Source organism: Eumetopias jubatus, unplaced genomic scaffold (genome assembly GCF_037043125.1).
Source record: "Eumetopias jubatus isolate StellerSeaLion01/CBP00866 unplaced genomic scaffold, mEumJub1_p1.0 scaffold_17, whole genome shotgun sequence".
NCBI classification, from domain to species: domain Eukaryota; kingdom Metazoa; phylum Chordata; class Mammalia; order Carnivora; family Otariidae; genus Eumetopias; species Eumetopias jubatus.
This window is the reverse complement of record NW_028274823.1, coordinates 40,643,469-40,656,286: the sequence shown is the minus strand read 5'-3', so window position 1 is coordinate 40,656,286 and position 12,818 is coordinate 40,643,469. Positions and strand designations below refer to the sequence as shown.

The window sequence follows — 12,818 nt, the reverse complement described above, 5'->3', positions numbered from 1 at the left end:
GGTTTCTTTTTTCATTTTAAAATACATGCTGTTCTAGGTGGTTACACTTCCAAACGCTGAAAAAAATCTTGTTATTCTTATTTTTTCATTGTTCTTTAAGAACAGATAATGTTCTAATGACACCTGTGTGAGTTCTTTTTTAGTGAAAATCCTCTCAGGATGAATAAAAATCTGGACTCTGTGTCAATTTTTTTTTCATTATGGTTAAATGGAATTCTGATCAGCCTGTGGTCTAGGTTTCACAATTATCAGCCTTGGCTGATAAAATGAAATCAGTGCATTTTTGTGAAGATGGATTTTGCTTCTGTGGGAGTGAGGTAGTGGGTGCCATTAAGACCTTCATTTGTGTTATATTGACTTCAGAAAAGCTTAGCTGTGCCAGATATGTCAGTCATGCTAGATCATGGTATTTATCCATATTTATTTTTTTCCTCTAAGAAGTATATTTTTTGAAATACATTTGCCTTGAATTTACATTGACAAGATTTATTTTTTTACCGTTAGCAGCATCTGTATAGTTTCTATTGCACATAAGTATTTTTAGTCATTGAGCAGGTATCAGAAACATCTCAGTAGTAATTATTGCTTTCTTTGCAGTGGTGGGTCTGTGTATAATTTGTATACGGATGAAGATGAAGAAATTGAGCCTTCTCCTTCTGGGCAACAGATAATTGAAAATTCAATAACTATGAATAAGATGAAGCTGCTGAAGGCTAAGATGGAGAACATGAATCTCAGCAAAAAGGTGAAGCTGTTGGCATTTGGCCAGGCTTTTCTCTAGTTTGTCCCTGCGGGGCTCACAGCATTGAGGTCTGTTGATAATTGTGAAAATGAATTATTTATAAAATATTGTTCATTTCAATTTTCTGGCCTCAGTTATTTATTGAGATATTAACAGTGATGAATTGTTTTTTTAGGCCACCAATACATCTACTGTGATACATTGCACTTAAAATAATTCATTTTTTTAAATTTCATAGCTCTAGTGCTAAGAAGGATAATAAAAAATAGCCTAATCTTAATCTTGCAATAGTTACTTTTTAAAATGCTCTGTTAATGTTCGCTTTTTATAGGTATCTCCTCTATTTGGGCTTTGATAAGGAATATTCCTATGTTTAGCTTTACTAGATATTGTTAGTTTTCCAAAGTGATTCCAAAGTAATTGAACCAGTTTACATTCAACTGTCCAGTAGTGAATGAGAGAGGGTTTTCACACAGCCTTACCAGCATTTGGTATGATCCTTTTTTATTTTTGTCATTCTGGTTGATGTGTAGTTGCCTCACATTGTGGTTTTAATTTGTATTCCTCTGACTGATGAGGTTGAGCACCTTTCCCATGTTTATTGGGTACTTGGATATCCCTTTTTGTAAAGTGCCTGTTCATATCTCTTGGGCATTTTTCTCTTCAGTGGTATGTTGTTGTTGTTTTTTTTAAAAGATTTTTTATTTATTGAGAGAGAGAGAGAATGGTAGAGAGAGAGCATGAGAGGAAAGGTCATAGGGAGAGGCAGACTCCCTGCTGAGCAGCGAGCCCGATGCGGGACTTGATCCTGGGACTCCAGGATCATGACCTGAGCCGAAGGCAGTCGCTTAACCAACTGAGCCTCTCAGGCACCCTATTCAGTGGTATGTTTTTTGCTTATTGATTTTTTTTTATCTTTATGTATTCTGGTTATAAATCCTTTGTCATACACACACATACATATCACTATTCTGTTTGCTTTTCACTCTCTTAATAACTAATCCCTTTTTCTTTCTTGAAATATAATATATACATAAAATAAGGTTCACAGATCTTTAATGTACAGCTTGATGAATTTTTACATTTATATACACTCATGTAGGTACAACCCAGATTAAAATAGAACCAGGTTTCCTTATAACCATTCCCTACTCCCAGAAATAACTACTATTCTTACGCTTGTCACCATAAATTAGTTTTACCAGTTGTTAAACTTTGTATAAATATCCTCTTTTTTTTTTTTTTTTTGATCTGGTTTCTTTTGCCCAACATCATACTTTTGTAAATCATCCATGTTGTGGGTATCAGTTCATTCTTTTTTCTGCTATGTACTATTCTGTTGTATGACTATTCTTCAGTTTGTTTCTCTCCTTTTGATAGGTTGGATTGTTTGTAGTGTTTGGCTTTCATCAGTAAAGATGCTTCCAACATTCTTTTTTTTTTAAATTTTTTATTGTTATGTTAATCACCATATATTACATCATTTGTTTTGGTGTACTGTTCCATGATTCATTGTTTGTTCATAACACCCAGTGCTCCACGCAGAATGTGCCCTCTTTAATACCCATCACCAGGCTAACCCATCCCCCTGCTCTCCTCCCCTCTAGAAACCTCAGTTTGTTTTTCAGAGTCCATCATTGCTCCTGGTTCGTCACCCCCTCTGACTTACTCCCCTTCATTCTTCCTCTCCTGCTATCTTCTTCTTTTTCTTTTTTCTTAAAATATGTTGCGTTATTTGTTTCAGAAGTACAGATCTGTGATTCAACAGTCTTCCACAATTCACAGCGCTCACCGTAGCACATACCCTCCCCAATGTCTATCACCCAGCCACCCCATCCCTCCCACCCCCGACCACTCCAGCAACCCTCAGTTTGTTCCTGAGATTAAGAATTCCTCATATCAGTGAGGTCATATGATACATGTCTTTCTCTGATTGACTTATTTCACTAAGCATAACACCCTCCAGTTCCATCCACGTCGTTGCAAATGGCAAGATCTCATTCCTTTTGATGGCTGCATAATATAGCAGCAATGTCCACAATAGCCAAACTGTGGAAAGAGCCAAGATGTCCATCGACAGATGAATGGATAAAGAAGAAGTGGTATATATACACAATGGAATATTATGCTTCCAACATTCTTATACATGTTTTTGGTGGATGTATGCACTCTTTTCTTTGGGGCATAAGCCTAGGAAGGTGCTTGTCATAGGGTAGGTTTATATGTAGCTTTAGTCACTACGCCAGTTTTGCAAGAGCTCTGTAATTGTTCCTTTCTCATTTAGGTTTACAATCCATCTAAAAAAATTTTTAAAAATGTAATGTGAAGTAGGGTAAAGATAATTTCTTCCAGATGGAGAACAATTGACCTAGCTCTATTGAAAAAAATTTCTTTCTCCACAATCTAAATGTTTATGCATCTAATAACAGAACTTCAAAATACGCAGAGCAAAAGCTACAAAGAGAAGTCGGCAAACCCAGTTATTTTAGAAGAATTCTACATTCACACTCTCAAAAAATTGATAGAAAAGCTAGCGAATCAGAAAGGATGTAAGAAGACTTGAATAACACTATCAACCTACTTGTTCTAATTGACATTTACAGAATGCTTCACCTAAAAATAGCAAAATATACATTCTTCTTAAGTACACGCAGAACATTTACTAAGATAAACCATATTGTTTGCTATCAAACAAGTCCCAATAAATTTGAAAAGATTCAAATCATACAAAAAGGCTCTCTTATTATCATGGGATAAAGTTAGGAATCCATAACAGATATCTGAAAAGTCCAATATTTTGGAAATAACACACTTCTAAGTAGTCGATGGGTCGAATAAATCCAAAGAAATTAAAAATCATTTTGCATGGAGCAAAAATATTCTGATAATGTGAATTACTTTTTTTAATATGAAATCATTCTTACATTCTTAGAATGAACTACTCTTGGTTGTGATGAATCTTCCTTTTTATATCTTTATGTTTCATTTGCTAATACTGTATTTAGGACTTTTGTTTATCAAGGAAATTGGTCTGTAATTTTTTCTAACATACAGCAAAATTGAAAGAATTTTACAGTGAACACCCATTTATCTACAACCTAGATTTTATAATTAACATTTTTAAAAAAATTGTTTTTAGTTGTAAAATATACATAAAATTTAGTATCTTAATCATTTTTAAGTTTACATGTTGTTCAGTAATGTTAAGTACATTCATATTATTGCACAATCTTTAGAACTTTTTCATCATGCAAAGTGAAACTCTGTACTCATTAAACAATTCCCTATTTCCCTGCTCCCCCTGCAGTCCCTGGCAACCACAATTCTGCTGTCTGTTTCTATAAACTTGACTCTCTACATACCTTGTATAAAGCAGAATCATACAGTTTTGTTTTTTTGTTTTTGTTTTGTGGATGACTTACTTCATTTAGCGATGTCCTCAGGGTTCATCCATGTTGTAGCATATGTCACAATTTCCATATTTTTAAGGTTGAGTAATACTCCATTTTGTGTGTGTGTGTATAACATTTTATTTACCCATGCATCTGTCGATGGAGACTCTACCTCTTGGCTGTTGTGAAGAATGCTGCTGTCAACATGGGTATATAAATATCTCTTTGAGATCAGTCCTTTGGATATATACCCAGAATTTCAAGATCATATGGTAATTTTTTGAGGGATTGCCATATTGTTTTCTTTTTTTGTAAAGATTTTATTTATTTGACAGAGACACAGCAAGAGAGGGAACACAAGCAGGGGGAGTGGGAGAGGGAGAAACAGGCTTCCCGCCGAGCAGGGAGCTCAGTGCGGGGCTCGATCCCAGGACCCTGGGACCATGACCTGAGCCAAAGGCAGACGCTTAATGACTGAGCCATCCAGGCGCCCTGCCATATTGTTTTCTACAGCAGTTGTATGTACCATCTTACAATCTACTGGTGATACACAAAGTTTCCAGTTTTTCCACATCCTCACCAACACTTGCTATTTTGTTATTTTTTAAAGAGTAGTCATCCTCATTGGTGTGAAGTGATATCTCATTGCAGGTTTGATTTGCATTTTTCTAAAGGTTAGTGATGTTGAGCATCTTTTCATGTGCTAGTTGACCACTTGTATATCTTCTTTGGAGAAATGTCTATTTAAGTCTTTGGCCCATTTTTGAATTCGGTTATTTGTTTTGTTGTTGAGGTTTAAGAGTTCTTTAGAAATATATTCTGGATACTGAATTCTTAGGAGGTATGTGATTTGCAAATATTTTCTCCTATAGGTTGCCTTTTTACTCTGACAGTAGTGTCCTTTGATACACCAAAATTTCAAATTTCTATGTAGTCCATTTTATTTATTTTTACTTTTGTTGCCCATACTTTTTTGATTTTATATCCAAAAAATCATTGCCAAATCCAATATCATGAAGCTTTTCCTTCTGTTTTCTCCTAAAAGTTTTATAATTTTAGGTCTTACATTTAGATCTTTGGTACATTTTAGGTTAATTTTTGTATGTGGTGTAAGGTAAGACTCCCAACTTCACTCTTTTGAATGTGGATATCCAATTTTCCCTCTTCCACTTGTTGAACAAACAGTCTTTTCCCCATTGGGTGGTCTTGATACTTTGTTGAAAGTCATTTGACCAAATATGTGAAGGTTTATTTCTGGGCTGTGTAATCTATTCCGTTGGTCCATATGTCTTTATGCCAGTACCACACCTTTATTTTTTTATTGAAATATAATTGACATACAATATATCCTATTAATTTTAGGTGTACATCATAGTGATTCATTATTTTTATATATTATGAAATGATCCCCAGAATAAGTCTGGTTACCATCTGTCAACACACAAAGTTATTTACAATATTATTAACTGTATTTCCTTTGCTGTACATTACATCACCATGACTTACTTCTTTTATAACTGGAAGTTTGTGCCTCTTAATCCTCTTCATCTGTTTTGTCCTGCCCCCAACCCCTCATTCTGGTAACCAGCAGTTTGTTTCCTGTATCTATGAGTTTGTCTCCATTTGTTTTTGTTTGACCTGTTTTGTATTTTTGATTCCATGTATATGTGAAATCATATGGTATTTGTCTTTCTCTGTCTGACTTATTCCACTTAACATAATACCTTCAAAGTCTATACATGTTATCACAAATGACAAGATTTTATTCTTTTTTTTTTGGCTAATATTTCATTGCGTGTATATACCACATCTTTATCCATCTATATCAGTGGACACTTAGGTTTCGTCCATATTAAGATATGTAAATAAGTACGATTATTTAATTACAATAATATTGTAAATAATGTGACGCTGAACATAGGAGCACACATAATCTCTTTCAATTGGTGTTTCTGTTTTCTTCAGGTCAATGCCCAGAAGTAGAATTTTGATATATTGTATGGTAGTTATATCTTTAATTTTTTAAAAAGATTTATTTATTTGCTTGAAAGAGAACATGAGTGGAGGGAGGGGCAGAGGAAGAGGGAGAGAGAATCCTCAAAACAGCCCCCCTGCTGAGTGTGGAACCCAATGGGGGGCTTGATTCTAGGACCCTGAGATCATGACCTGAGGCACAATCAAGAGTCAGACACTTAACCGACTGAGTCACACAGACTCCCCTATTTTTAAGTTTTTGAGGAACCTCCGTACTGTTTTCCAGAGTGGCTGTACCAACTGGCATTCCTACCAAATGTATGAGGGTTCCTTTTTCTCTATATCCTTGCTAATACTTGTTGTTTTAATTTTTCTGGCAATAGCCAATTTGACAGATGTGAAGTGATACCTCACTGTAGTTTGGATTTGCATTTCCCCAATAATTAGTGATATTGAACATCTTCTCTTGTGCCTATTGGCCATCTGTATGTCTTCTTTGGAAAAATGTCTATTCAAGTCCTCTGCCCATGTTTTAATCTGGTTGGTTGGTTGGTTGTTCGATATTAAGTTGTGTAAGTTCCTTACATATTTTGGATATTAACCCCTTATCAGATATATGATTTGCAAATATCTTTCCCCATTCAGTAGGTTGCCATTTTGTTTTGTTATTGCTTTCCTTCACTGTGCAAAAGTTTTTTAGTTTGATGTGATCCCATTTGTTTATTTTAGCTTTTGTTGCCCTTGCCTAAGGAGACTGGCCCCCCAAAATATTACTAAGACCATTGTGAAAGAGCTTATTGGCTATGTTTTCTTCTAGGAGTTTTATAGTTTCAGGTTGCATATTCAAGTCTTTAATCCATATTGGATTTATTTATTTATTTTTAAAGATTTTATTTATTGTCAGAGAGAGAGAGATAAGAGAGAGCACAAGCAGGAGGAGAAGCAGGCTCCTCGCCCAGCAAGGAGCCCTGTGTGGGACTTGATCCCAGGACCCTGGGATCATGACTGAGCTGAAGGCAGACACTTAACTGACTGAGCCACCCAGGCATCCCCATTTTGAATTTATTTTTGTATATGGTAGAGGTATTGGTTTCGTTTCATTCTTTTGAGTACAAGTACACTCTTGATTATTGTTGCTTTGAAATAAGTTTGAAATCAGGAGGTAAGAAACCTACAATTTTGTTCTTCTTTGTTAAGATTGTTTTGGCTGGGGGTGCCTGGGTGGCTCAGTCATTAAGTGTCTGCCTTCGGCCCAGGTCATGATCCCGGGGTCCTGGGATCGAGCCCTGCGTTGGGCTCCCTGCTCAGTGGGAAGCCTGCTTCTCCTCTCCCACTCCCCCTGCTTGTGCTCCCTCTCTTGCTCTCTCTCTGTCAAATAAATAAAATTTCTAAAAAAAAAAAAAGATTGTTTTGGCTATTTGGAGTTCCCTGAAGTTCCATATGAGTTTTAGGATGGATTATTCTATTTTTGAAGAAAATGTAATTGAGATTTTGATAGAGATTGCATTAAATCTTTATATTACTTTTTTAAAATTTTATTTTATTAGGTTATGTTAGTCACCATACAATACATCATTAGTTTTTGATGTAGTGTTCTATGATTCATTGTTTTCGTATAACACCCAGTGCTCCATCCAGTATGTGCTCTCCTTAATACCCATCACTGCAGGGGCGCCTGGGTGGCTCAGTTGGTTAAGCATCTGCCTTCGGCTCAGGTCATGATCCTAGGGTGCTGGGATTGAGCCCCGCATCCGGCTCCCTGCTCAGCTGGGAGCCTGCTTCTCCCTCACTCACACCCCTCTCTTGCTGTGTCTCTCTCTGTCAAATAAATAAATAAAATCTTTAAAAAAAAATACCCATCACAAAGCTAGCCCATCCCCCCACCCCCTCCCCTCTAAACGCCTCAGTTTGTTTCTCAGAGTCCATAGTCTCTCATGGTTCATCTCTCCCTCCAATTACCCTCCCCTTCATTTTTCCCTTCCTTCTCCTAGTGTCCTCCATGCTATTCCTCATGTTCCACAAATAAGTGAAACCACATGATAATTGACTTTCTCTGCTTGACTTATTTCACTTAGCATAAGCTCCTCCAGTCCCAACCATGTTGGTGTAAAAGTTGGGTATTCATCCTTTCTGATGGCTGAGTAATATTCCATTGTACATATGGACCACATCTTCTTTATCCATTCATCTGCTGAAGGGCATGTCGGCTCTTTCCACAGTTTGGCTATTGTGGACATTGCTGCTATGAACATTGGGGTGCATAGGGCCCTTCTTTTCACTCCATCTGTGTCTTTGGGGTAAATACCCAGGAGTGCAATTGCTAGGTCATAGGGTAGCTCTATTTTTAATTTTTGAGGCACCTCTACACTGTTTTCCAAAGTGGCTGTACCAACTTTCATTCCCACCAACAGTGTAAGAGGGTTCCCCTTTCTCCACAGCCTCTCCAACATTTGTTGTTTCTTGCCTTGTCAATTTTTGCCATTCTGACTGGTTTTGATTTGAATTTCCCTGATGGCTAATGATAATGAACATTTTTTCATGTGTCTGTTAGGCATTTGTATGTCTTCTTTGGAGAAGTGTCTGTTCGTGTCATCTGCCCATTTTTTCACTTGATTATTTGGTTTTTTGGGTGTTGAGTTTGAGAAGTTCTTTATAGATCTTGGATACCAGCCTTTTATCTGTAGTATCATTTGCAAATATCTTCTCCCATTCTGTGGGTTGCCTCTTTGTTTTGTTGACTGTTTCCTTTGCTGTGCAGAAGCTTTTTATCTTTTTTTTTTAATTTTTATTTATTTATTTGACACAGAGAGAGACATAATGAGAGAGGGAACACAAGCAGGGGGAGTGGGAGAGGGAGAAGCAGGCCTCCTGTGGAGCAGAGAGCCCGATGTGGGGCTCGTTTCCAGGACCCCAGGATCATGACTTGAGCTGAAGGCAGATGCTTAATGACTGAGCCATCCAGGTGCCCCAGAAGCTTTTTATCTTGATGAAGTCCCAAAAGTTCATTTTTGCTTTTGTTTCACTAGCCTTTGGAGATGTATCTTGAAAGAAGTTGCTGTGGCTGATGTCAAAGAGGTTACTACCTATGTTCTCCTCTAGGATTTTGATGGATTCCTGTCTCACATTGAGGTCTTTCATCCATTTGAGTTTATCTTTGTGTATGGTGTTAGAAAATGGTCGAGTTTCATTCTTCTGTATATAGCCGTCCAATTTTTCCAGCACCATTTATTGAAGAGACTCTGTTTTTTCCATTGCATATTTTTTCCTGCTTTGTCGAGGATTATTTGACCATAGAGTTGAGGGTCCATATCTGGGCTCTATTCTGTTCCATTGGTCTATATGTCTGTTTTTGTGCCAGTACCATGCTGTCTTGGTGACCACTGCTTTCTAATATAGCTTGAAATCTGGCAACGTGATGCCCCCAGCTTTGTTTTTCAACATTTCCTTGGTGATTTGGGGTCTTTTCTGATTCCATACAAATTTTAGGGTTGTTTGTTCCAGCACTTTGAAAAATGTCATTGGAATTTTGATCGGGATGGTGTTGAAGGTATAGATTGCTCTGGGCAGCATAGACATTTTAACAATGTTTATTCTTCCGATCCACGAACATGGAATGTTTTTCAGTTTTTTTGTGTCGTCTTCAATTTCTTTCATGAGTGTTCTGTAGTTCCTAGAGTATAGATCCTTTACCTCTTTGGTTAGGTTTATTCCGAGGTATCTTATGGTTTTTGCTTCTATTGTAAATGGAATCGTTTCTCTAATTTCTCTTTCTACAGTTGCATTGTTAGTGTATAAGAAAGAACTGATTTCTGTGCATTGATTTTGTATCCTGCCACATTACTGAATTGCTGTATGAGTTCTAGTAATTTGGGGGTGGAGTCTTTTAGATTTTCCACATAAAGTATCATGTCATCTGTGAAGAGAGAGTGAGTTTGGCTTTTTCTTTGCCAATTTGAATACCTTTGATTTCTTTTTGTTGTCTGATTGCTGTTGCTAGGACACTTCTGATACTATGTTGAACAATAGTGGCAAGAGTGGGCATCCTGGATGTGTTCCTGATCTTAAGGAAAAGGCTCTCAGCTTTTCCTCATTGAGGATGATATTTGCTTTGGGTTTTTCATAGATGGATTTTATGAACTTGAGGAATGTGTGCTCTATTCCTATACTCTGGAGTTTTAATCAGGAAAGGATGCTGTATTTTGTCAAATGCTTTTTATGCATCAATTGAGAGGACCATATGGTTCTTCTCTGTCCTCTTATTAATGTGTTCTATCACATTGATTGATTTGCAAATGTTGAACCATCCTTGCATCCCAGGGATAAATCCCACTTGGTCGTGGTAGATGATCCTTTTAATGTATTGTTGGATCCAGTTAGCTAGGATTTTGTTGAGGATTTTGGAATCCATCTTCATCAGGGATATTGGTCTGAAATTCTCCTTTTTGATGGGGTCTTTGCCTGGTTTGGGGTTTAAGGTAATGCTGTCCTCATAGAATGAGCCTGGAAGCTTTTCTTCTGTTTCTATTTTTTGAAACAGCTTCAGTAGAATAGGTATTATTTCTTCTTTGAATGTTTGGTGGAATTCCCCCAAGGGGGAGGTCCAGGCCCTGGACTCTGGGAGTTTTTTGATCACTGCTTCAACCTTGTTAATGGTTATTGGCCTATTCAGGTTGTCAGTTTCTTCCTGTTTCAGTCTTGGGAGTTTATAGATTTCCAGGAAGGCATCCATTTCATCCAGGTTGCTCAGTTTATTGGCATATAGTTGTTGATAATAATTTCTAATAATTGTTTCTGTTTCCTTGGTGTTAGTCGTGATCTCTCCCCTTTCATTCATAATTTTATTAATTTGGGTCCTTTCTCTTTTGTTTTGGGTGAGTCTGGCCAGTGGTTTATCGATCTTATTAATTCTTTCAAAGAACCAGCTTCTAGTTTCGTTTATCTGATCTACTGTGTTTCTGGTTTCTAATTCATCTCTGCTCTAATCTTAATTATTTCTCTTCTAATACATGGCTTAGGCATTGTTTGTTGCTTTTTCTCTAGTTCTTTAAGGTGTAGAGTTAGTGATGAATTTGGGATTTTTCTGTTTTTTTGAGTGAGGCTTGGATGGCTATTTATTCCCCCCTTAGGACTGTCTTTGCAGTATCCCGTAGGTTTTGGACCAATGTGTTTTCATTCTTATTGGTTTCCATGAATTTTTAAGTTGTTCTTTGATTTCCTGGTTGACCCAAACATTCTTGAGGAGAGAGGTCTTTCGCTTCCAAGTGTTTGAATTTCTTCCAGATTTTTTCTTGTGATTGAGTTCCAGTTTTAAAGCATTATGGTCTGAGAATATGCAGCGAATAATCTCAGTCTTTTGGTATTGGTTGAGACCTGATTTGTGACCCGGTATGTGATCTATTCTGGAGAAAGTTCCATGCGCGCTCGAGAAGAATGAGTATTCTGTTGTTTTAGGGTGGAATGTTCTGTATATATTTATGAGGTCCATCTGGTCCAGTGTGTCATTCAAAGCTCTTGTTTCCTTGTTGATTTTCTGCTTAGATGATCTGTCCATTGCTGAGAGTGGAGTATTGAGGTCTCCTACAATTAACATATTGTTATCAATATGACTCTTTATTTTGGTTAACAGTTGGCTTATGTAGGTGGCTGCTCCCATGTTGGGGGCATAGATATTTACAATTGTTAGATCTTCTTGTTGGATAGACCCTTTAAGAATGATATAGTGTCTTCTGTGTCTCTAACCACAATCTTTAGTTTAAAATCTAATTTGATATAAGAATTGCTACCCCAGCTTTCTTTTGAGGTCTGCTGGCATGGGAGATGGATCTCCATCCCTTCACTTTCAGTCTGGATGTATCTCTAGGTTCAAAATGAGTCTCTTGTAGACAGCATATGGATAGGTCCTGTCTTTTTATCCAATCTGCAATGCTGTGCTGTTTAATGGGAGCGTTTAGGCTGTTCACATTGAGAGTGATTATTGAAAGATATGAATTTATTGTCATCATGTTGCCTGTGAAGACTTGTTTTTATAGATTGTCCCTGTAAATTTCTGTTGTATATCACTCTTGGGGTCTTTCTCCTTTTATAGAAACCTGCTTAATATTCTTGCAGGGCCAGTTTAGTGATCACATATTCTTTCAGTTTCTGCTGGTCGTGGAAGCTCTGCATCTCTCCATCCATTCTAAATGACAGCCTTGCCGGATAAAGTATTCTTGGCTGCATGTTCTTCTCGTTTAGTACCCTGAATATGTCTTGCCAGGCCTTTCTGGCTTGCCAGGTCTCTGTGGATAGGTCTGATGTTATTCTGATGTTCCTCCCTGTGTACGTAAGGAATCTCTTCCCCCTAACTGCCCTTAAGATGATTTCCTTGGTTCTAAGATTTGCAAGTTTTACTATTACATGCCGGGGTGTTTGCCTGTTTTCCTTGATCTTGGGAGGGGTCCTCTCTGCCTCTAGGACGTGAATGTTTGTTTCATTCCCCAGATTAGGGAAGTTCTCAGCTACAATTTGCTCAAATACATCTTTTAGTCCTCTCTCTCTCTCCACTCCCTCCGGGATTCCAGTTATTCTGACATTGGAACGCTTCATGGTGTCACTTATTTCTCTGATTCTGTTTTCATGGATTCTGAATTGTTTTTCCCTGGCCTCCTCTTTTCCCTTTTTTTCTCTTAATTGGTCTTCCAGGTCACTAATTCATTCTTTTGCCTCGCTTA

The 12,818-nt window shown here is 37.3% G+C and overlaps 1 protein-coding gene across 1 annotated transcript in view; it reads left to right on the top strand.

Annotated features, from left to right (window-relative positions):
• The window catches only part of ZFAND4 (zinc finger AN1-type containing 4), a 91,558-nt gene that overhangs the window by 61,295 nt on the left and 17,445 nt on the right, over window positions 1-12,818 (top strand). The window contains exon 6 of the mRNA XM_028098728.2: window positions 598-745. Within this exon, the coding sequence (XP_027954529.1) occupies window positions 598-745 (148 nt within the window). The remainder of the gene's footprint in view (window positions 1-597; window positions 746-12,818) is intronic.